This window comes from Chelmon rostratus, chromosome 8 (genome assembly GCF_017976325.1).
Source record: "Chelmon rostratus isolate fCheRos1 chromosome 8, fCheRos1.pri, whole genome shotgun sequence".
Classification (NCBI taxonomy): Eukaryota; Metazoa; Chordata; class Actinopteri; order Chaetodontiformes; family Chaetodontidae; genus Chelmon; species Chelmon rostratus.
This window is the reverse complement of record NC_055665.1, coordinates 4,823,414-4,848,927: the sequence shown is the minus strand read 5'-3', so window position 1 is coordinate 4,848,927 and position 25,514 is coordinate 4,823,414. Positions and strand designations below refer to the sequence as shown.

At 43.2% G+C, this 25,514-nt stretch overlaps 1 protein-coding gene across 2 annotated transcripts in view; it reads right to left on the bottom strand.

Annotated features, from left to right (window-relative positions):
• The window catches only part of znf385d (zinc finger protein 385D), a 76,529-nt gene that overhangs the window by 23,011 nt on the left and 28,004 nt on the right, over positions 1–25,514 (bottom strand). For both annotated transcript variants that reach the window (XM_041942958.1, XM_041942959.1), the window contains exons 3-4: positions 18,474–18,581; positions 426–594 (exon numbers count right to left, since the gene is read on the bottom strand). In XM_041942958.1, the coding sequence (XP_041798892.1) occupies positions 426–594; positions 18,474–18,581 (277 nt within the window). The remainder of the gene's footprint in view (positions 1–425; positions 595–18,473; positions 18,582–25,514) is intronic.

The following is a 25,514-nucleotide window of genomic DNA, read 5'->3' as shown; positions in this document are numbered from 1 at the left end:
CTGGCAAAGTATTCCCATTCAAATGAATGAAGGAGCCATGATTTTCCAACCAGCGCCGCTGCCTGCACGAACGTGACCTTGATGATCCAATGAGCACTTTGTTTGAAGCACACTGAGGCCCTACTTCATCCCTCTTATGTCTGACTGGGCTGTGTGTCCTGCAGAGATCTCCCACCTCTACAAATTCAATATATGAGCGCTGAGCCGGCACCCGGCCATTGGCAGAGCAGCCGACACAGGGTTGATATAATCAACAGTGAGTGCTTCCAACACATAGAGCGATTGCATGTTGTGTGCAGCAATATTTCCAAAAATGTGCGTTTGCTGGGTCCAACATTGGTTCTCCCTATAAGAGCAGCGGCTCCAGAAAGAAAACAACACAGCACATGTGTTTGGGAATGTGCAGCAGGCAGGAAAACACAAACCTTTCCTGTCGGCGCCGTTGGGAACCTGCGACGTGTTGATGCCCTTGGCGATATCTTGGTTGGCGGTTTCCTTGGTGACCGCTGAGCCTTTGAGCTTACTCTTCGGAGCGTCCAGGGCTTTTAGCTTCTTGGCATGTTTGGTCCCCTTGTAGTGGGCCATGGCCTGGCTCTGTGAGGAGAACAAAATAACAGGCTCGATTTAACGCTGGGAAAGCAGCAAAACACAGAGCCAGGATGAAATGAAATATGAAAACTAGAGGAACACAGTCAGAGTCAACGGAGCAGCAGGGGACGCTTGATGCACCGCAAAAAAAGCTAACATTTGATGGTGTGTTTGCTGGTTTTAGAAAAAAAAAAAAGCTTTCCTCTCTTACAAGATGATTAACACACACAGGTAATTGGTAAGTTATTTAAGCTATGTCCCTTTTTAAAAAAAAAAAATCTCTTGAGTGAATAGAGCTGTTTTGCCATAATAAATGCATCATCAGGTACTTCAGAGTGCCTTCATGTCGGCTATTTTTTTCTTGTAAAAACAGAGACGTTTTGCAAAAACCATCCCTTTATTTTCATTTCATTTCCCCTGGTTCCAGCCTCTGAATAGCTGTCGAGATTTCAAATTTGTCTGGCTATTCAAACTATGGCAGGGCGGTAATGAAATGACCATTCAGAGCGAATATGAACCCTGTTTCTTTATTAATGAAAATAATGCCTGGATGTCAATGATTGAGAAATTTGTGTCACCTGCGATGCAGGATTCATGGAGTGGCTGTTTGGTTTAAAGTCCGAACACGTAGCACCAGCAAGCGTCACCTTCACAACAGATTCACCCGGGCACACAGAAGTGGGACATATGCAAAGACTTTGAGCTGTCCTTGTTTACCTCCGCACACTTCCCTGCATACTTTGCCGGTGGCAGTAAGGGAGGTATCAGGAGAGATGCAATTGCCTCTTGGAATAAATAAGTGCGCCAACCACACATCCCCAGAAGACATTTGTAAGCATCTTTATTTATGGGCCGCTGTGGGGATATTCATTAAAGACTGCTGGGACAAAGAGACCATTCCTGGTAGTATTCTCAGCATTACCACACAAACCGAGCTCTGTTCCTGCTTCCCTTTGTTCCTTCTCATGTAATTAGTTCCCCTTGTTCTATCAGTGATTGTATTAATTGTAGGAAAATAAGCTAATGGTATCATGGCAAAGCTCTCATAGCTCTCCTGGATAGCATTTAAATTGGCCAGATTCGCTACATATAATAATAAACGTAACAGAATGAGACATGTAAGGTGCCATTATACGAAGGGAATAAAGTTCCCGGAAATTCATTGTTCAGTAATTTTGTTGGCAAAGGCTGTGAAGTAGCTGAGGTGCCTTAAAGGTTTTCCCTTCGTTAGAGAAGCCGTTTTTTTGGACGAGGCATCACTTTTTCTAACAGAGTGCACATCTTGTTCTGGCACCAAACGATTCATTCTGACCCACATTCATCACTCTCCAGGTACCAAAGACATCAGGTTTTTTTTTTTGTCACGAGACTCAGGTGATATGGATGGCTGTTTAAAGCGGCTACGCCGATAATTCATCTTTCATTAGAGCAATGAAGTGGAAGGATCGCCTGAACTCCGAGTCTGACACATGCATGATTAAAACAGGGAAGGAAATCATTTGTTTTCCGACCAGGTGCTCTGCGAGGGGCGAAAAGACATCAAACAAACCGGAGTCGGAGGGTTGTTTTAGGATTTAAAGCGGCCGTGTGGGAAGCAAAAAGGTCACGTTTAAATGAGTATCCATGATGCGTGAGTGTAAGCTAAGATGTAGCTTTGCTAAGTCCTCCCATTAAAGACCCTGAGAGCACATTATCTCAACTGACTTCTAACTGTGAGCGATGGGGTCCGACATGAACACAAACTTCCTGTATTTGTGTGATGCTGTAGCTGGTTTGAACTGGGCTTACAAATTTTAGTTTGCACTGAAAAGATTTCTTGCTTGCACATCTGTTTTTTTGGACTTCACTGTAAATGTGTTGCCGATTTTACATGTTGGTTTCATGTCTGAAAAGGCTGCAAAGTCACTTGTCCGTAAAAGCCGTAACAGCAATCCGACCTGAAAACATTTCAGCAGCATGGCTTTGATAAGTGTTGTCATATTTGCAGGAAGTGTTACGGCACAAAGTGGACATGCAGAGAGACATATTGAATATGCTTCTTGTTCTCCTCCTCTAAAGCTGCAACAAACAATATTTCAGTGTTAACAGTTGTGATGAAGAGCCCACAGAACATCATCACAAATGCTGCAGTTCCTCTCAGCTCTAGTTCAAGTTCAAGTTCTTTATTTGTCAAATTCTCAAGTTCTTTATTTGTCAAATTCTCAAGTTCTTTATTTGTCAAATTCTCAACAGCTACAGCGAAGCAGTCGCTCATGAAAGCATACATGAAAATCCCACAAGCAAATGAGTAACGAGAAACAGAGAATCTAAGAAATAAGACATAGAATAGCGCAGACGTTACAAAATAGGAATAAAATACAAATATTCAAGATTCAAGAGTCTTTATTGTCATTGCACATGTCAATGAAATTTTCATTGCAACCCCCATGTTAGATGGTAAGAAAGATAAGGCTAGAAAGAGTGAATAAAATTAAGATAACTACAATAAAATAAAATAAACCAACATGCAATAAAAAAAAAATATTCGTGAAGCAATTAAAAATATAACAGAATGAAAATATACTTAGGCAATAAAATATACTAAACAATAAACAATAAAATATGGAAGTGAAATGTGCAAACAGAATAAAATATACAAGCAGAATAAAATATAAAATATACACAGTGAAATGTTCCGACAGAATAAAATATGCCAATGAAACTGAAATGTGCTGATATACTAAAATGTATATAATTATAGTATATGTGTGTACATAAAAGTCAAGTACACAGAAGGTGCAGGTGGAGGTAGAGGTGTAGGTGTAGGTGTAAAGTGCGGTGTGCAGTGTTCACAGTTCACACAGTCTCTCACTGCAGTGAGGGGCTGCTGGGGGTGACAGCTCTAACAGCTCTGGGGAAGAAGCTGTCCCTCAGTCTGTTAGTGGTGGTGCGGATGTTCCTGTACCGCTTTCCTGATGGAAGCGGTACAAACAGTCTGTGGCCCGGGTGGCTGGGGTCCGTGGCGATGGATCTCGCCCTCTTTCTGACCCGACCTTCATATATAGAGTCTAGGTCAGGGAGGGGGCAGCCCACGATGCCCTGTGCAGTTTTAACCACCCGTGCCAGTTGTTTCCTCTCCTGTGCCGTGCAGCTGCCATACCACACTGTCACACTGAGGCAGAGGATGCTTTCAATTGTGGCCCTGTAGAAGTTAACGAGCAACCGAGAGGAGAGTCCAGCCCGTTTCAGCTTCCTGAGGAAGAAGAGCCTTTGTTGTGCCTTCTTCACCAGGCGGGAGGTGTTCATGGACCAGGAGAGGTCAGATGTGATGTGGAGGCCCAGGAACCTGATGTTGTCCACACGCTCCACCACTTCTCCGTCCATGAGGAGGGGGTCGTGATCTGTCTTCCTGGACCTCCTGAAGTCCACAATGACCTCCTTGGTTTTCCCTGTGTTCAGCACCAGGTTGTTGGCTGAACACCACTGGGTGAGCTGGTGTATCTCCTCTCTGTAGTGGGTCTCGTTGTTATCTGAGATGAGACCTACTACTGTAGTGTCGTCCGCAAACTTCACGACTGTGTTGGTGGGGTGGATGGCAGCACAGTCGTGAGTAAACAGGGTGAAGAGGGCTGGGCTGAGCACACAACCCTGTGGCGTGCCCGTGCTGAGGACCAGAGGGGATGATGTGATGTTCCCTATTCTCACCACCTGAGGCCTGTTGGTGAGAAAGTCTCTGATCCAGTGGCACAGAGACGCAGGCAGACCCACCGTGTGTAGCTTCAGCGCCAGCTTGTCTGGGATGACGGTGTTAAAAGCTGAGCTAAAGTCTACAAATAGCATCCTGACGTAGGTGTTGGGCTGCTGCAGGTGGGTCAGGGCTGTGTGCAGGGTGATGGAGACAGCATCCTCTGTGGACCGATTCCCTCTGTAAGCAAACTGAAGGCTGTCTAGGTCCGAGGGGATGAAGTCTCTGATGTACCTGAGAATAATCCGCTCAAAGCACTTCATGATTACCGGGGTCAGTGCAACAGGCCGGTAGTCATTCAGGCAGGTGATGGATGTCTTCTTCGGTACCGGAATGATGGTGGAGGACTTGAGGCACTCAGGAACCGTGGACAGCTGCAGGGACAGGTTGAAAATGTCCAGGAACACTCCTGCTAGCTGGTCAGCGCATGTCCTCAAAGTCTTGCCTGACACCTTATCCGGTCCTGCAGCTCTGCGGGTGTTGATCCTCCTCAGGGTGGATGACACCTGGTGCTGCTGCAGGACGAGGGGCTGGTGCTGCTCCTCCAGCCGGGGTAGGTGTGTGACTTCTCTGCTGCCTGATGTGTCGAAGCGGGCAAAGAAGCTGTTCAAGGTGTCAGGCAGGGTGGGGTCGTGGCTGGTGAGCTGTGTGTTCGGCTTGTAGTCCGTTATGGTTCTGATGCCTCTCCACATGCTCTGTGGGTTGTTGTTCTTGAAGTGATCTTCAATTTTGTTTTTGTACTGGAGCTTGGCCTGCTTGATTCCTTTCTTCAGCTCTGCTCGAGCCCTGCTATAAGCCAGCCTGTCTCCAGATCTGTAGGCAGTATCCCGGGCTTTCAGCAGGGACCGCACTGTGCTGTCCAGCCATGGTTTCTGGTTGGGAAACACTGTGATGGTCTTAACAGGGAGGACAGCATCAGTGCAGAACTGAACATAAGACAATACAGATGATGTGTACTCCTCAAGGTCTGCCTCTTCTCTGAACACAGTCCAGTCTGTCAGTTCGAAGCAGTCCTGAAGTGCAGAGGAGGCCTCCTCAGTCCATATCTGTACTGTCCTGGTGGTCGGCTTTGTTCTGCAGGCCAGAGGCTTGTAGGCAGGAATGAGTTTCACGGAGATGTGGTCTGACATGCCCAGGTGAGGAGCTGCTACAGCCTTGTAAGCAGCAGGGATGTTGCAGTAAACTTGATCCAAAATGTTACTGTCTCTGGTAGGAAACTTTATGTACTTATGAAATTTGGGAAACACCGCCTTCAGTTCAACGTGATTAAAGTCCCCCGCCACAATCACGGCCGCCTCCGGGTTGTCGTTCATCTGCCTGCTGATCAGGCAGTACAGCTCCTCTAATGCTAACTTAGCATTAGCCCGCGGTGGGATGTAAGCGGCCACAATAACAATAGACGAGAGTTCTCTAACCAGCTTGAACGGTCGGCATTTCACCACCAGGTATTCCAAATCAGGAGAGCAGAACGTGCTGACGGTGCGTGTGGCTGTACACCAGGCATTGTGTACATACAGCGCCAAGCCTCCGCCTCTGCTCTTACCTGAAGCTGCAGTCCTGTCCGCCCGGAACAGAGAGCGGCCCGCTATCTCCACCGCTGCGTCCGGGATGTTGTCGTCCAGCCAGGTCTCTGTGACAACGGTAACACAGCTGTCCATCCGGCGAGAGACTATCCTTAGACGGACCTCGTCGATTTTGTTGGTGAGAGACCTGGCGTTGGTGAGGAAGAGACTGGGGAGAGCCGGTCTGTGAGGGTTAGCTTGTAGCCTAGCACGCACGCCGGCTCTCTTGCCCCGCTTTTGTTTACGGTGCCTCCTCCGTCTCCTTGGCAGCAGTGGGGGGATGGTGGTGGGCTCTGGGGTCCGTAGCAGCTCCGGTGGAATAAAGTCCAGTTTAGGGCGTGTGTGAAGTCCGAACTGTACTCCAAAGTTCCACAGTTCAGACCTGCTGTACTGTGTCAGAGCTTCCAGAAGAGAAGTAAAAGTGGAAACGAGTAAAAACAAACAAACAAAAACGTAAACACGGGAGCTACGAGCCGCTGCGTCTGCACGCGCCGCCATCTTGGTTTAAAAGCGTTTAAAATATGTATGTAAAATACAATGCTGTGGTAGACTGGTGTCAAAATGAATAAACTGGAATGTAGACAGTTTGTGCTGTAATGTAGTAAATGTATGCTTTTAATGAGAAGCAGTCATAATAGCAGTCATAATAATAATAATAGTATATTTTATTTGTCTAGCACCATTCAAAGCATAGCTAGAAAGTGCTTCACAACAGCAAACTAAAAACAGAACCCATTAGAATAACAATTCTAAACCTTACATAAAAACAGGAACATAAAAGTAAGAATACACTAAAAGTATAGAAGATATTAGAAGAATACAATAATAGAGTTTATTATTTCTTGCTGTGTGCATGTAATTAAGTAAAAGCACATTTTTTTTAAAAGTGTGTTTGAGAGAGATTCAGGCAGATTCAGAGATTTAAAAGAAGACAAAGATGTGGCCCCGATAGCAAAGACCAGCTCCTGGTTTTCAATCCAGATCTTGAAATCTCTGAAACGGACCCACCGGAGGATCTCAGGCTGCACTCGGGCTCATGTGTGATTAAACATTCATTGATGTACTCGGGAACCGGTCCCATCCAGGCCTTAAAGTGATCATTAAAATCCTTAAACCGATTCTAAAACACACAGGTAGCCAGCGTAATGAAGCTAAAATTGGGGTTATATTTACTGTCGTGTTAGACTGAGCGAGGAGTGTGGCAGCAGCATTTTGAATTAACTGGAGTCTGGAAAGATTGTGTTTGGTAAAGCGAGTGAGGGAGGGAGTTACAGTAGTCCAGACGAGATGTGATGAAGGCATGAATGACAATTTCCTGAAAGGAACGGATCTTAGAGATCCTGCATAACTGGATAAAACAAGACTGGACAATTATTTTAACCTGCTGATTACAATTAAAATTATTATCAAATGATGCCCAGATTTCTGCAGCTAGTTATGCACAGATAAGAACAGGATGCAGACTGGGAATGCACATAAATACAGTATACACACTGTGATGAGTTAGCTTGTAATCAGTGGTAAAATAATTATATATGTAGCTATAGAGGAATGTGTGCAGGTGTAAACAGGTGACGTGTACCACTGCGGTGTGGACTGTGGCAGCTAGCTCATTATTTTTGCTTTAACAGCCCTCTGCTGTGTTGTTTTGGTTCATTCTCATCTGATTCGTTTAAAGCTGCAGCACTATAGCTGCATAAGCACTATCAAAAAAAAGCTGGTGAACATAGCGCAGCATTTAGCAGCTACAGTAGAAGCCCAAAAGAATGCTAACGCTAATGTGTCTGCTGGACATGTACATAAGCTAAATAAGCGGTTTGCTAACACGAAGGTGATAATATATCAGCGTTGTGTACACAGCCCAGCAAAATTATTCTTTATTAACATTTTTTGCAGAAGAACTAAATCAGTTGAATATTCACTGCCAGTGTACCAATGATGTTCCTTATGCATCATTTAAGACTGTAAAAATAGTGAAATATTTTTGCTTTTGGTGCAAAAAATTCCTTAGAAATCAACCTCCATTACGTCTCATTCAAGCTTTAACAGATGCTTGAAACCAGAGGTAGAAGCTCAGAGGAGCACGTCCAACCCAGCCACTCAAAATAAGGAAATGAATGTCTAAGCACTGACACTGTATATCAGTATCATCAGATCATTACAACAGCGTAGTTTATAGTTTATGGAAATGTGAGCTACGTGTCATGATCATCTGCATGTGTGCAAAAGCTGCTTTTCCTTTCTTTAGACTCGTGCGGTTTATCAAACATCCTCCCTTTCCGTTGAAGTGATGATTTTCTCATTCCCTTCCTCGTCTTCAAAATAACGAGCATGTGGATAACGTCTATTAAAAAAACACATTCAATTAAAAAGGACGTGAGTGGGCAGGAGAGGAGGCGGCACGGCAGAGACAAGAAAAGCTGGAAACGTTCGGTCCACATGAATGAAAGCTTTGTCCGCAAATGGAAATAAATCCCAGAAAAATCATGTTTGAAAATTGAGTTACAGCATCAAACCGGCCATTTGTTGCGCTGAGAGAGGAGGGGGGGGGTTCATTGTTCTGGCTCCATAATTCAGTTAGCTCAATGTGATTCAAATAAGACGATGAGCAATTTCTTCCATAAACAGCAGACTGTTGCTGGTGGTCAGAGTGATTCAACACGGAGGAAAGTTTACAAGTGCTACAGCTGTTTGTGTTTTCAGTTGCTCAGATTTATTGAATCCTGCTCTCACAAAGTGTCCCAACAACTAAATTATGAATTTAACACTCAAATAAAATTATCTCTAAAGTGCAGCAGTGATGGAACGGGCGGTAAACCGGCTTAAATCATTTTTATTTGTGGAACAGTTTACTCAGTTGTTCTTTTTAATCTGTGGATTTTGCTCACTTTTATTTGTAGCACTGAGTTTCTGCACCATTTTTAGCCAGTCATAAATCTATATGACCCAGATTCACAGAGTATGTACCAAGTTGTAGACAGTTGCATCATAAGGCTGCAAGTTATGGAAGGGAAGTGTCTTCACGGGCAGCAGAGGATGTAAATTAAAGCCCACAGTGATGCCGATTGTGGAAGAGGCTCACCTGATCAGGCCTACACACATGCAGAAACCCCCTCACCCACATTCCTGTGGATTAACCCACAACACCAGAGCTTCAGTGCCTGTGGGGGAGCAAGCAGGTATCACGGGAGGCAGCCACGCCTGATTCATTCTGTGAGTCACATGTGGCGTGACGGACGTCTATGCCAAACGGACATAAACACATTTTTGAAATATGTTTTCCTCTGGAACCGGCCGCGGCCAGCGCCTGGTTTTTGCTGAGTGTGTTTACGCTTTCCCTCAACGAAGTCAATCAAAATCGAATGATGCGCGGATTGATCGTCGCTGTCGTCTCAGAACTGAGAGGATGTTTATGCGGGAATAAATAAAAAGAATAAATGTTTGAAAGCAGAAACAGCGTGATGTTTTTCAGCAGGCGTCTGCCATTAAATCAACAGTCGCAGAAATTCTTCCAGTTAAAGTCAGAGTTCACAATCCTGCTGAAGTAAAACACTGATCAGCAAAATGTACTTCAAGTCGGAAAAGTATAAGTACCTGTGCAGAATATTCTTATGTATCACAGTTGTTAGATGTTAATTCTGATGCATCAGTATTTAAGCAGCATTTCAATGTTGTAGCTTTTCGTGGTAGTTCAGTTCAGTGGTGCCCAACCTCTGGATCGGATCCCTCCAAAGGGTAACAAGATAAAATCTGAGGGGTCATGAGATGATTTTTGGGGTTCTGCTACACAAATTTATATCAATCAATCCACTTTTTTTCTATTTTCTTTGTGCTTTTTTGTGAGATATTGGATAAATTTACCTATCTGGCTCTTGATCAGGTATTTATGTAAAACCATTTCAGAGGGGAAATCTCTCTTTGGTGGCTAACAACTCACTCACATCTGAAATGTGATAAGACATACTAGACTGGACTAGATGCTGATTTTTGTGACTATTTTAGAAGATTATCATGTTTTTTAATGTTAATTCTTAATCTGTGAAGTAACTACAGCTGTTAAGTGAATGTAGTCGAGTAAAAAGTAAAATATTTCCGTCTGTATTGCAGTGAATTAGAAGTGAAAAGTGGCATAAAACGGAAATACCTGAGCAAAGTAGGTACAGCACTGGCCAGTGGTCACACATATTCCATCAAATAAATCCCAAAATCTATTATTTTCTTTTCTATACAAATACAACAGATGGCATCTTTTCATTGTCACAAATTGTGTAATTCATGGTTACAAACCAAAACAAAGAAACAAACACAGGTACAAAAGAATAGAAACGTTTCAAGATGTTTGAGACGAAGCTCCGAGAAGATGAAGTTAAGACTAACATGACAGCAGCTGTGAAGCTCAGGCCTTCTGAGAGACCTCTTAAATGATGCTGATCTTTCCAAACCCAATCTGACAGAGCAGGACTAATGAGAAAATCATTCCCAGAATCATCAACAGGCCAAATGCAAACGCAGTCCCCATGAGAGAGTCCGACACTCTGTCCAACCAAGTCATAATGTACGTCATGCACGGTGTGGAGTACACCTCGCGTCCGGCCAAATCCGTGCAGTTTCTGGAAACGTCTGTGCGGTTGCAGGAGTTGGGCACCGCTGTTGAATTGCCCCAATCAAGATGTCCGCCAAAGACCCCGCAGCAGAACCCGGACCTTTCCACGTTCTGGAGAGACTCCTGAACGTCCTTCGGCTGTTCGCTCAGAGGAAGCAGCTGCCGCGTGTGCTTCTTCACCAGCTCCTGGGCAGCTGCGGTTCTTGATACGGCTCCCATTCAACGCTCCCGCAGCCAACAGCATGAGGAACATCGCGAGCAGGCCCGGGAAGAACAGGGCCAGCAGGCAGCGGTTCTCTCGGATCGCTCCACAGCAGCCCAGGAAGCCAAAAATGAGAGTCACGGCACCGATGAATACCAGCAGGTCTACAGCTGGGAGGAGCTGGTCAGCGATCTGGTGGTCCGCTCGGTTGCTCCGGATGTGTATGGATAAACTGAGAATAATGACTCCACCCACAAAAAACAAGAAGTTGAAGGTGAAAAGCAGGTAAATGGCGCTTAAAATGGAAGGAGGCCGCCGTCAGGGTGGGCGGGAACTTTTAAACCCTCGATTTTCTTGTGGCTCTGTTGGTCACATTGTTAAAAGCACAACAAAAAACAGCCCTGAGGGGGTTGAGAAAGGTCACTTCTCAAATGGCAACACCTCTGGACGCCCCTCAGCTATTGTTATTCAAATAAAGGGATGGGGGTGGGGGAGGTTAAAGAAACCAGAGTCACTGGGATAAAACAAATGATGCATCTTTTTAACTAAACACACATACTGAGGAGCCGCAAGGGGCAAAACAAACCACAAGTCGCTTTAGCACATTCCCGTGTCATCACACATGATCCGTCAACATTGAGCAACAGATTTCGCTTGTGTTTTAACCTCGTTGTTTGGGTTCCCACAGATCCTGCGGCTGTGTCTGTAAAAATAATAATAATTGCAAAATCAATCAGTTCTTTTCCTTCAAATATCTGTTTGTTTTCTTGTGGTCTTGTCGAACTCCTGTGAGAATTGGAGTGGTAACCCGTCTACACATACCGGCTTTGTAGCACAGCACAGAGAAATGACCATAAATCATTGTTATTAAATTTGGAAATGATTCATGTTTTATATGTTTACTTTGTTTGTCGGGAAGTCTTTCGCAGACCAAGTATGTGAGTGACAACTGGACCCCAGAGAGGTGCAGCGCCCTGTGAGACGCCTTCAACAAACTGAAGACACAAATTTGGGAGTCGGGAGAGTTAATGACGCATAAAAACTACTGTCAACACCTATCAGAGATACAAAGCAGATTAAAAAAAACCCCATCCCATCGCACCATGTTTCACAGCTGGAGTCTGCAACAGATGCTTTAGTGCATAACTGCCAACAGTGTCTGCTTTGTATGCATTTATTTTAAAGCATTCAATCATCTTTTAAATCCTTTGTTGTAGATTCCTGGCTGCTGTTGCATTGATTTTATTCTTCTGCTCATATCTTGACCAGGACTCAAAGAGATGTTTAATCTTAGTGAAGCTTTTTCCTTCTTACAGGTTTAAATTAAGGTTTGTTTCTCCAGTTTACTCTCATATCTCATTTATTCATGTCACTTTTTTTAGACTTTTCGTGAAGTCAAACTACATTTAACTTCTGATGTCAGTGAACTTCAGAAGAACTGTCCACCCCTGCTCAGCTGGTGGCATTAGTGGCACCCACCGCTTAAGGTGCCAATACGCTTCTTCAGAGCTGCTTCAGATAGCTTTGGATGCCTCCTCCCCTGACACCTTTCCAAGAGTTGAAATCCTAATGCCAGGTTAGGTAATTGATTACATTCCTAATACGGTTCCTGGCCTCTTGGAAAAATCCCTGCAGTCCATTAGATTGAAATGGGAAGAGGTGTGTGTATTAGTGTTGAGACGTACACGAACGAACTGGTTCTTTTGAACGGCTCGTTAACATGAACGATGGGAACTGAGTCGCAGCTGGGAACCGTTCTTTTTTTCCGAGTTACATGGGGAGGAGCGCTGCCCAGCTGCACGCTGCTTATTAGATATGCAAATAGCATCACGCCACCTTGTGCACGCTGCCTTCACGTGAGTGCGCCAGTAACAAAAAAAAGCAAAGCACTGTCAAAGCAGAGTGATATGCCCTGTGGAATATTTACAATTAATCCAGATCAGACTTTAAAATCTACTTCACACATGTCAAATAACGTTATAATCCATATTTCAGAATAATTTAAACTCATATTGGTGGGATATCTGAATTCATTCCTCCCAGTGGTTATATCCAAGATAAAACGAGTTAAAGCCAGACTGCCTTCTTAAAACTTAATAAATATAAAAATGAGCCAAATGAGCCAGGTTTTTGAACGGCTCTTTGAAACGAACGGCTCACCAAGATCCGGCTCCCCTCAAAGAGCCATAAATCCCATCTCTAGTGTGCATTTCTTCATTTACAGACAGAAATCCCCTTCAGATTATCAGCCTTGAAACCAAAAGGTCTGCAAAGTAAACAAGCTACATTTACAAAAACATGAGTCAAGGTGAAGAGGCAAAGGAAGAGTTGTACATGCTTTAAGTGTAAGCAGGCAATAAAGCGTATCCTGTTAAGGGAATGAATGAGACTATCTGGTGACTCACTGTCAACAAATTAGAGTTGAGTCGAGTTTATGATCTTGACTCATAAACATGAGCGGGTCTAGTAAAGCAGAAACATCTTAAAATGTGTGAAAACAGAGAAGCTCTTTTCGCTTTATGATTGCAGGCCATTAAGCGGTTCACAAGCAGACTCTGCTGGGTTGAGGTTCGAGCAGGAGACCGCCGGCAGGACCAGCTTCCTGCTCTGCATCACCTGTCAGTCCAAGCTGCAGGTTCGCATTATGACAGACCGTCAGCAGAGCGAATTAAATCTACTCTGCTGGAGCTGCAGCTTAAATAAAACATCCTCTGGGTATTTCAGCTCAACAATGCACCTGCTGATTGACAGGTAAGCACCGGGTCTATCTCTCTAACGAAGCGTTCAAATTAACAGCTGATGGACAGTAAACGTAAACTGAGATAGAGTTCCCCGTGTGAAACATAATAACCTCATCCTGAGTAATCACCGACACGTTCAGTGTTAAAAATGGATTGATTACACCTTTAATGAAGGAGTGATGACACTGCTATTTATGGATGCTACTGATTGAACAACATGCAGCGGTTGCAGTGATTTTCTTTTAGCATGTTTTGATTACTTTCAAAATGGTATTCAAATTAGGAGGAAGGGGAATCGAAACCCATCTCCTGGTCCATTGGTTATATTAAGCAGGGTAATATTAACGCAATGCATTTCATTAGATTCTATTGTTGAGTGCATATTTGAACTAGTGAATGTAGAAATACCTTGTGGCGACCTCAGCGTCAGTAATTCAGTCTCCTTCCTGTAATCTGTTTTGCCCATAAGACTCATTGTGGTGAAACCAAAGACATCAATAATTACAAGAAATCCAATTATCATCAATCTATCATCAGCGAAGAACACATGAACACAGTGGAAGATCTTTACTTAACTTAAGTGAAAGTATTACGACCACACTGTGGAAATACTCCACTGCAGGTAAAAGTCCCGCATTCACAAGCAAAATGCACTTAAAGTAAAAGTACTCATTCCGCAGTAAAATGTGTTTTTCTATTATATCTGATGTTTGTGATCTGTTGCATTTTCCTGCTGTGGATGTTTCAGGTTGAGCTCATTTCAACTACTTTATATACTGTTGGCTGGTTTAATCTACAGCAGTGCGTCATATTCTAGAAGATCGTCATATATCTGGAGCCTCGCTGTCCTGTGACAACCACGTATCTCCGAAAACTATTCCCTTTTCGGCTTTCAGACGATGCATTTTCCATCTGATCCAAGAGTTTTTTAAAAGAGTTTATTTAGCTGAAGAAGGAGGAGAATTTTTTCAAGTCATAGAGGAACATTCATCCTTCAGCTGAAAGAAGTGTATGAAAAACTGTAATCTGTAAAGTAACTACTAACTAAGGCTCAAAGTTAAAGTTAAAAGTATAATATTTGGTGGAGATGTAATGGAGTTGCATAAAATGGAAATACTCAACTAATGTACAAGAACCTTGAATTTTACTTGCAGTACTTGAGTAAATGCACTTAGTTACAATCCACCAATTTGCTAAGAAGAGGCCTTGACATTAACTTGAGTCAAAACACCCAGACGACTTGCCCCAGGCCCTCCTGTTGTTGTACCATCATAAAGCCGACGGGCCATCATCTCAATCTGGATGGACTCTACAGGCAGGTCACAGATCTGTCCCTTTGACATAAAACGATGTTTTTTGTTTTGCAAACAGAGCAACTGGTAATTTAAGACATCATTACGACCAGTTTAGCCACTCAAAGCTACCAGAAACCGGGGAACTTGTTAGACTGTGGGAACTAACAGTCACTGTGACAGCTCGTCCACCAAACAGCAGTGGAAGAACAAAACTTGGTCACAGCAACATTAAAAGGACAGATTTAAAGGAACCTTATATATAGGCTGATTATTATCAGAGTCTTTAAATTCTCCAATATTGATACTGATGTCGGACTAAACAATCCAGTATCTAGTAACCACTGCACAGTGTTTAGACTGTCATCAAACACTCCTCCTCAGTATCAGTGAACTTTTTAAAAACACATTTGAAGGAGTGTTTTTATATCTATTCAAAGACAAATAATGAATTAGGAAAGAAGAGCATCATTGATGGGTTGTGGGAGCTCATGGCTGTCGTGTGTTGTATAGTTATCCACTTAGTGCTCGTTGAATACTAACATGGAAGTCTGCTTCTTTAGGTTCTGTTTTGGCAGGAAGTGAATAAGTAACCTCTGAACATTAAAATAATAAGTAACAACAATACATTTAAAATAATTACAGCTTATAAGACATTTGGAAGAGGAGGCTTATAAAGGAAGGATGTTTTTCAAATATAATTAATTCGTTTTTTTTTTAATGGAGTCATTTTAATGAAGATGAGATAATGATGATGATGTTGATGATGAGGATAATGATGACGATGATGACAATGATAATGATGATGATGATTATGACAATGATAAGGATGAGGATGATAAGGATAAAGATGATGTGATGAGGATGATAATAAAGATAACAAGAATAAGGAAAATGATGATGACGATGACAATGATAATGAAGCTAATAAGGATGATAATGATGAGCATGAGGTTAATGATGACGATGAGAATGATGATGATGACGATGATAATGTAGCTAATAAGGATGATAATGATAATGCTGAGCATGAGGATGAGGATAATGATGACAATGTTAAAGGTGAGGATGAGGATAAAGGTAAGGATGATGATGATGACAATTGTAATAAATATAATAAGGATAAGGATGATGATGATGATCATGTTGATGAGGATGATGATGATGATGTATCATGTAGCTTCTGTAGTGGGTGGGATGAGCTATTCGCTCTTTTTACATCAACAACAATAAAAACAAGCATTGATCTGATGTCCTCCTTCTTATAATATCAGCTAAGCTAAATAAAAACAGAACACCTGGACCACTAAAAAACATACAGGTAAAAGCACAGAATAGTATGTGATGTAATGTCACAGTTATGTAGTCAATTTCCTTAACGTCGCTTGAAGAAAGTGAGTGGGCGAGTGAGAGGCCAGACATGAGCAGTGAATCTGCAAGAAGATGATTATGTGTCGAAGAAGAAAAGCAAACAGGAAAAATAAATAAATAAAAAACACTCGGCAGCCTTTGCTGAATTTCATATCTGCACATATCACCTCTGCACCCGTCTTTTACAAATCAAACATCACAGTAAAAAAATGTCACAATGATTCAGACAAGCGAAATTACATCTCAAACAAAACCGTCTCCTCGTCCTGCTTGCGTAAGTCTTGTATAAATTCTTGCTGCGACATGGTGTAATGGACGAGGCTCCGCTGGAACATCGTATTATGTCTCCATGATGGATCTGACTTTACAGAGCTAATAAAACACTCAGTCTAACTGCAGCCTCTCTATCACCTGCTGTACTGTCACACAACCTCGCAGACGAATCAAAAGCTCGCAGCCGGCAACGTGTCGTTTCCATCAACCTTTTGTCTGATTCACATGTACCACCGACACCTGCAGAGGACTGAACACATGTGCTGCACTGGTTCATCTTCCAGTGACTCACCTATTCTCTGCTCCCTCTCAACGGCAGACACATTCAATACTCAACAGCCTGTTCATAATGAAGAAAATAATTCTCCTCTCTTAAACCTCGATATTAACACTTACACATTGTATGTCAATTACTGCAGTACTGAACTGTTTTATTATACTGTGGTAATTTGCATACTCGTTGCATATAAAAGCGTATTCTTTATGTGCAGTATGTTAACGACTGTATTACAATTGGTGCGTAACAAAAGTTGGGATTGCAGGTTTGGTGCTGATGTTTCCTTTTTTATTCGTGCCTCGCTACGATTCATCTGACCTCACCTGTTTAAGTCGGACTTAAAGGTTATTCAGATGCTGTTCAACACTATTCAAATTCAGACGAGCTGAATTCTGCAGAGTCTGTACAAACCAGAAGATTTCCCCCAATGTGCACATATTTTTAGTCTTTGACAGTCAGGAAGGAGCATAAATCTTCTGACTGAGTAAACGCACCAGACAACGCTGGTGATGCAGCAGCGAATCCCACGAGGACACCAACTGTTGCATGTTCTTGTACCAAAACAAACATGGACAGCGACCAGCAGCCTGCATGGTTTATATACAGTGCAAATTGAGCAAAAACTGGTGATAAAATGGAGGAATAAAGTGCAGAGTTTGGATGAGACAAAGGGGACGTGGACTCTAAAGCCAACAGAGAAACCTGGAGGTGAGTGAGCTTTGGAAAACGAAGCCAACTTCAGGTAACGCAGCTTATTTGCTGGTATGTCTGGCATCATCTGTAATGCCACAACTTTCAGCGATTGGCTCTGAAGACCTCAGATTAGGATCTTTACATATGTATATACTGTATATGATTCTACCTGCCGGCCATCAGCAGCAACCGACCCAGACCGCAACAGACCCGATCCAACCTGGTCCAACCTGTCATTACGCCTAAATCATATTCATAACGAGTTCAACAGTCCTAATCTGTGTCCCCACCTTTAAACAACTGAACAGCTGTTCACTCTCTGCAAAGACAAGCTTCTACTTTGTCGTTTTACTGTTCGTTAGCTGCTCCACAGTGCAGAAGCTCCGCTAAAACATTACTGATATAACACTGATGAAGAATTTTCATTTCAGGATTCAGTCTTCAGCACTTACCCGTTGTTTTCCAGCAGATAATAAGATCAAATCTAATGTGACATAAGTTCGGCTTCAGTGACAGAATAAGAATATTCAGTATGATCGAATGACTACAAAAGATAAAAATGCCAACAGCCTTCATTGACGAAAGATAGACTGAAATATTTACTTTTTTTTTTTGACTAAGATAAGACAAAAATCTGACACAAGACTAAATAAAACCTAGCTGATAAAATTAATCCTAATGTATACCAGGCTCACCTTTAGTTTAGCCTGTTAGCATGCTAATTAGTGACGCTAATTAGCATTAAAATAACAAAACGTTGATGAAAAGTCGTGGATTCACGAAAATCATTAGAATTTATAATTTATTTAGCACACTGAATATCTGTTGCTAATTTCACAAAAATCTATCAAATAATAAGTCAAGATATTTCACCTAAAACCCAAAATGTCACTAGAGGAAAAGTGGGAGGCTCAGCAAAGTTAGGAGGGTTCATCCTCTGGGGGCCACGAAATTCTGGACAGAAATTTAGCGCAATCTAACCAACCGGTCCGTCCAACAGACGGTCTTTATTATTTTATTGTTGTTTTTTACCTTTACTGTTTAATAAAATATGCTCAGCCACTCTTGCAGGTTACTTCCTGTGTATTTTCTGACAGGAGCGCTGACTCTGGAACTTTCGCTTCTCTTCAAAAGCAAACTTGCTCACCTGTGAGTTGAACCTCAGCTGGCAAACGCTGCAGGAGACGTGCTTCCTCTTTGCAGTGGGCGGGAGGCCGAGGGTGTGATGGAGGACAGCTTTCTGAACCGGGTCCATCTGGAGGATGGAGAGAGACACCGAGAGAGGCTAATTAAAACAGTGCTGAAGCTGACCTGTAAATCAGCTCCGCTCCTCCATCGCTCACTGGCCTGTAAAGACAAAACAGGTTGCCTGGAGCTTTTCAGAGAAGCAGCCATTCATGATTCGCTTCAGCAACTCCTTTCTGGCTCCGACACTAACACAGACATATTTAGAATGAATTCCCCGTTTGCTTATTAGAGGCACAAGCTATTAGTTTTTTAACGTAAGTAACTTACTGTCATGGCCGTAGGCAGAATCCCTTAAGCAAACACTTTAAGGGAACCACTGCCATTAGTGTATCTTTTTATCATGGTCAATAATTCCCCAGAAGAGACTGAAACCGAGATTGAAACCTTCTAACAAGTTTTGTCTGAAGCCTGAATGGTGTATTCCTTACAGCTCATTTATCTACAACGCTGATTCCCAAAAGAGTTGGGACGCTGTGAAAGAAAGAAATAAAGCAGAATACTCAAGAATAGTTTAAAGACATTATATTTAAAGTTTGACCTCATTAACGTCATTGAATTTCATAAATATCTGCTTATTCTGAATTTGATGCCGCAACATGTTTCAAACAAGTTGGGACAGGAGCAAAAAAAGACTGGGAAAGATGTGGAATGCTCCAAAAACACCTGTTTGGATCATTCCACAGGTAAACAGGCTGATTGGTAACAGGTGATAGCATCATGATTGGGTATGAAAGGCATCCTGGAAAGGCTCAGTGGTTCACAGCGAGGATGGAGCGAGGTTCAACACTCTGTGACTGCATAAAGGAGATTAATACATAACAATTTGTAAAACCGTTGTCGGGTAATCAAATGATTGCGTTCTGTTTTATTTACACAGTGTCCCAACTTTTTTGGAATCAGGGCTGCACCAAAGCTGTGTGTGAAAACAATCACAGGAACAAGACGCTTTCCTGTTTTCATTCTCATTTGTTCTTTTTTGCAGACTCTTCTGTCCAAAGCAGCGAACAAATGAGGGACAATCCAAGCTGCTGGTGATCAAGGAGACGCCTTGTAGAATAAGTGCCTCAACACTCATTTCCGCCTGTCACAAGTGCCACAAGGCTTGCAGGTGCATGAAGTAACGTATAAGTACCTCGCTAATGAGCTCGGGAAGGACGGGGAGAGCAGATGATGCGATGTGGACGACTCTCTGGCAATCAGAAATGTAGTCGCAGAGTGGCTTCAGAATAAAATGAATTCATTGTTTGGATAGCAGTGAGGAGATATATCACCGAATGCTGTGTTTTTTTTTTGTAGAAGCACAGTTATATGTCAGGGAGACATAAGGAATATCAGGCTGTGGCTTCACAGATAATACCTGCTGGCGAGATGAATTCCTCGGGGCCTCATGTGAGAACCACTGTCTTCAAGTGATTTAAGACGTGGAGCATTTTTCCTGTGTTTTCTCTGCGTCTGAAATGTGAACAACGTGGTTATGGGTCAGGAACACTCTGCTGTTGTCCACAGATGGAAGAAACCTGCTGGGAACGATTCCGCCTTAATGTGAGTGAACCTGGAGAATAAACGTTATCGAAACAAACCGAAGTAGCATACTGTCTAATATCCTCTTGACTGGTCTCCGTGACATCACATCTCTGCGACCGCCTCCCAGTTTAGTCGTGGGCCACGTCCTTTTTTTATTTCTGTCACAGTCCACCGACGCTGCTGGATTTGTGCTGTTTTTGTCTGCTGATTTGCAGCAGCAGGACAGGAAGCTCTGCGGTGTGAAAGTCTTCTTTGTTCTCTTTGGTGGTTTGAGAGTTTTGCTGAATCCAACTCGGAACAACTACATCAACAACACTTGGATCTGGCACAGGCGAGCCTCACAGAAAGAAGTAAGAGGGGAGGGGGCCCATGATGCCGTAATTATTGTAGATGTACCTGGAGATGACTCACAAAGAGCACACACATGAATAAAAATAAAGCCACCGCACACACAAGTGCCTCCATTTTCATCTTAAGGACTAGCTCGGAGTGGTCATGCCCGCTCTGCTGCACGCTGCTTGTCTGTTTGGTACGTGCCTCCCCCCGAGTGGTGACAGGGCTTTGGGGAATGAACAAACACATCTGCCTCGCCGAGAAAGTGTCTCAATAGGCACCACTTGGCTGCAGAAGGAGAAAAGGTGCCGGCTCTGTGTGGGAGGATTAATCCACCTTGACAATTGTGCTGCAGAAGGTAGGCACAATGATGCTGCACTGTCGCTTTCTGTGGATGTTGTTTGGCTGAACTGAGGCCGTTTTTGTTATTTGGGATTTTAAAAGTGTTTGTGTGCGGCGGTGGAAAGATTTTCCTGAGATGTTCACCACTGGAACAACAGTGGAAAGCAGAACCACACAGTAATGATCTGTTTCATATACATGAATGTCTTTTCGCAGTCTCTATTGATGCACGTGATGCATCAGTCTTGGTGCTACAACCCTGATTTCAAAACAAGGTAAATAAACCAGAATCATCAACAGTTTTTGAAAGTGTCCCTGAGTCCACGTATTAATCTCCTTTATCCTAACCTCGCTCCATCCTCGCTGTGAACCACTGAGCCTTTCCAGGATGCTCCTTTCATACCTGATCATGATGCTATCACCTGTTACCAATCAACCTGTTTACCTGTGGAATGATCCAAACAGGTGTTTTTGGAGCGTTCCACATCTTTCCCAGTCTTTTTTTGCTCCTGTCCCAACTTGTTTGAAACGTTTTGCATCAAATCCAGAATAAGCAGATAAATCAATGAAGCTGATGAGGTCAAACATTAAATATATTGTCTTTGTGCTCTTTTCAGTTGAGTTTATGTCACATACGGATTAGAAAATGATCACATTCTGTTTTAATTATGTTTTACACAGCGTACCGACTTTTTTGGATTCAGTGTTGTTATCTGTGATCTGTATCCTGACACATTTTCCAGAAAAGGAAGAACGATCCGGATCTGCCTGACCACATCTAGAGGCACCCTGGCTAGTCTGGATCTTTAGGCCTGGCATCCACACACAGCAGGACACTGATTCAGATATTTGTTTTAAGCGAGCATAAAAAAATATGTTGTTCAAATTTAGAGGGCGAGCAAGAGAGAAGGCTAAATGAGACTCGCCTGTTATTCAGCAAAAGTGCATGAAAGATGAACGTAACGGGAAACGAATGACGTCCAGTCAGAAATAACCTGTGATGGTGTGCGTTGCATTCATCTGTGCTGCTGATCTGCAGATCATTTATCTAGTCAGAGTAGCCTCCACGCCAGCTCTGCAACACACCAGGATTAACTGACACCATATGTTTTTTACAAAGAAAGGAACTTAATGTATTACATTTACTGAATTTAGAGGAGGGACAATTAATTATGAATTTGCCGTAGTCAGCGTTTAGGAAAGTCTGTGAAGTTTCCTCTAACGTGCAGGTTTTGCTCTGGAGGACAGAAATCTGATCTCAATGAAGAACATGTTAAAATCTTATTGAAATGATAACTTGACATGATAATCATGATCTCATCCATCTTTTAAAAATCTGAATTGCCTCTAAACTCTAAACAAACGTTTTCCTTTCTTCACATGAACTAATCAGAGTTTATTAGGCACACCTGTACAGTCCAGTGCAATAAAATCTAGTAGACCGACAACAAATCCATTTTTTATCAAGCTAATAGTTTGTCAGAGGGAATCAGATTCAACTCTTTTGTGTTTTTGAGGTTGTGGTCTGTTTTGGTGCTGAAGGGTGTTTCTGATGCTTTGATTGTCACCCACATTGGCGTCAGACAGGCAGTAAACGGTTTCAACCGGACTGACGCAGGAAGGCGACTAATCAGGTGCAGGTGACAGTAATGGCTGGAATGTTTCAACAGCTTGGCTGAGAACTGGTCCCAGTATTTACTCTGTGACCGAACGAATGAGGAGCAGCTGAGTAGGCAGATGACGAGGTCAGGTGATCTCCAGAGGAGGTCAACCCACTGAGGGCGAGGAAAGGGCACGTGACACAAAACATGGCGTGGAAAATTCCAGAAGAGACACAGTTTGAAGGAGAGAAGAAAGAGGCTGAGGGGAGGGAAGAGGAAGGCGGTGCAGTCGTGGCAGAACTTGGACATGAGTTGGCTTGGCTCAGAGGGACTGGGTGGTGGAGGACTGGTTCCAGAGGAGGATCAAGACTAAGTGACTGAGGCAGGGAGCTGGGGGAAACAGACTTGAGCCTGATGGAGACTAACTGGAACTAAAGCCCAGAAAAGGCAGACCCAGCAGATAGCGACTCTTAAAGAGAAACAGAAGCAGGTTCTGGTAATGAAACATGACACAGGTCTGAAGGGGAGACCATGGTGCACTGAAAGAGGGACACATATAGAACTGGACTGACTCTGGCACATATACACAGGCTGAGAGGGCTTAAGGGCACTGGAGAAAACTGGTTCTAACTTAAGTTCAGGCTCAGTTTTAGACAGAGAAGCAGTCTGTCAGAGAACAAAGCAGAAACCAGTTCAGGCTCAGACAGAGAGACGAGTCCAGGCTTAGAGCAGAGACCAGAATAACATGTCAGCATTGTTCGTTTCTGCAAACCGTGCATACGTTAAATTTGTTTCATGCTGTATCGTATTGATGTTGCTGCAGCAGGTCTCAAAGTGATGTGGTTCAGATTACTGGAACATGTATATGAGCTGAGTTTCTCGTCGCAGCATTGTCACAACGTGAAGTTGAACATTGAAATGCAAAGAAGTGGAAAATTTGAACATGAAGAAACGTGAACTTTGAATGTAAAGAAACGTAAAGTTTCGACTTGTCCATGGCAGCGTTTATTCCGGTGACTGGGTTGAACAGGGACAGACTCAGGCTCAACCTGAGAGACAGATGTCACAGGGGTGAAGAGGAGGTGAGATAATTGTTTAAATATGAGGATAGTCTCTCAAGGAACGCATTCAGAGTGTCGCACTCAGCGGCAGGCACATATTTCTGATTTATTCCAGGGCAGTTGTACAGGGCTGCTGGAGTTATGAGCTCTCAATATGGCTCTGACATCAGATTTAATACCAAAATAAAACACAACAGAAAGATAAATAATTTAAGAAAGGAAGGCACACAAGTCTTCCTCTGAGTTCCACTTAAGTAAAGATGCTCTTGAATAAGCAGTAAAATCTCAATCTGTAAGTATTTATTCCTCTGTGTTCCATGTGTGTTGTATAAAGTGAAATAAAGTCCTAACTGTAATTTTAAATGGTGAAATTTTCATAGATTGGATCCAATCAATAGTTTCTGCCAAAATGAATACACTTGGCTTTATAATCAAAATCTTGCTAAAATAAAATGTTCCTCTCACAGCAAAACAATGACGCCAATTGAGCTGTCAGCGAAGTGAGGGAGTCTCGTATGAATCACTCACAGTGCTTATGTTCACAGACAATACCCGCTTCCACAAAGTAGTCCTTGGTGGGTGTTTTCACACCCTTATGATCCACTGTGGCACTCAGCGTGAAAGGTTTTGGAGGAATGGCTTTGTGTTTCAGCACGGCAGTAAATGCAGGGGAATATTTCTGATAGGAAACGTCTGCACAGAGTGAGCTGACACAGAATACGTGCGACCCCGACATGGGGCTGGTCTGCAGGGAGGCTACGTGTGGTTTTCAGGACCGAGGTGTGGCCCGGGATCAAACTCATAAACTGTGAAGGCAGGACACATCACCAGGGCGTCAAATAGCATCTCTCATACAGATGCACAATGTACCCTTTAGCGCCTGTATGATATTCAATCATAGCTGTAACTGCTCCATCGGAGAGGCCGGACAGCTTGTTCCTCTGACCCTCAGCGATGCAGCTTTAAAGCTAGAAACATTTGCTCGAGAGTCACTTTTGCTGTTGAGGTGCATTCAGATATAATGGAAAATTAAATTCAGAGACAGCTTGAATGCATTTGAAGTGAGAAAGTGAGAAAGAGAAAACCAGCACAGATCCGCTTCCGGCGGAGCAAACCGGCAAATTCATGCCCTCCCAGGTTAAAACTTTTTAAACTTAGGTGAAAACTTGCAGTTATTCTGAAGTGTACAGCTCATAAATGCACGGAGAGAGCAGCAGAGACCAGGCTAATAAAAGCTTTTACAGCTTTAGCGGTGTTCAAAGGTAGAATGACCTAACACACCCACTCAGCAGTTGGATACATTATCGGCTTTTAATGGAGAATACATTTACCAAAAGTGTTTCAGAAAAACAAAATGTTTAAATATACAACAGGCCATTTTAAAGTAGCTAATGTCAGGGAGGAAGTTCTGGAACACCAGAGGTGGCAGGTTGCCGTTGGATACATGCACCACAGTTCTTTTCACTTTCATGTCAGCTACATCTGTTCTTTTGGTGATTGCTGTGCTATAAACTGCATCAGCATTAGAAAACACGCTTCACTTCACACGGAGGGAATGTGAAAGAGGCAAATGACGCCCGCTTCTTCAGACGAAATGCATGCGATGACAACCAGCGAAACAGTGAAATCATCTTTTCGCGCCGAAATACTGAAAGCGCCTCATTACGTTAGCAGAGCAGGGGCCTCTCCTTCGCCCTGACACACTTTGCTGGTGCAGCGGAGGGAAAGAAAGTGTTATGCAACAGTCTACCTTTGTACTGTAAATCTCGCCCAAGTTTTTGGGAGAGAGAGGAGGATGACACATGGAGTTGGCGAGCCTCGTTGGCACGGGGAGCACTACAGCGGAGAAGCAGGCGCGCTGCAGCCTGCTGGGAAACTGCGGCCTGAGCTCTGGAAAGCCAGCGGCAGTTAAAAACATCTGGGCCACAAGAGAGTGGATGACCTCTTACTAGAAACACGCACTGGGCTACAACCATGTTATTTCTCCTTCACTGTGGTGCAGATGCTGTGAAATGAATCTGTAGTGATGAGGCCACAAGAAATGACACAATCCGTATTTGTATTCTTACTCGTGGCAAT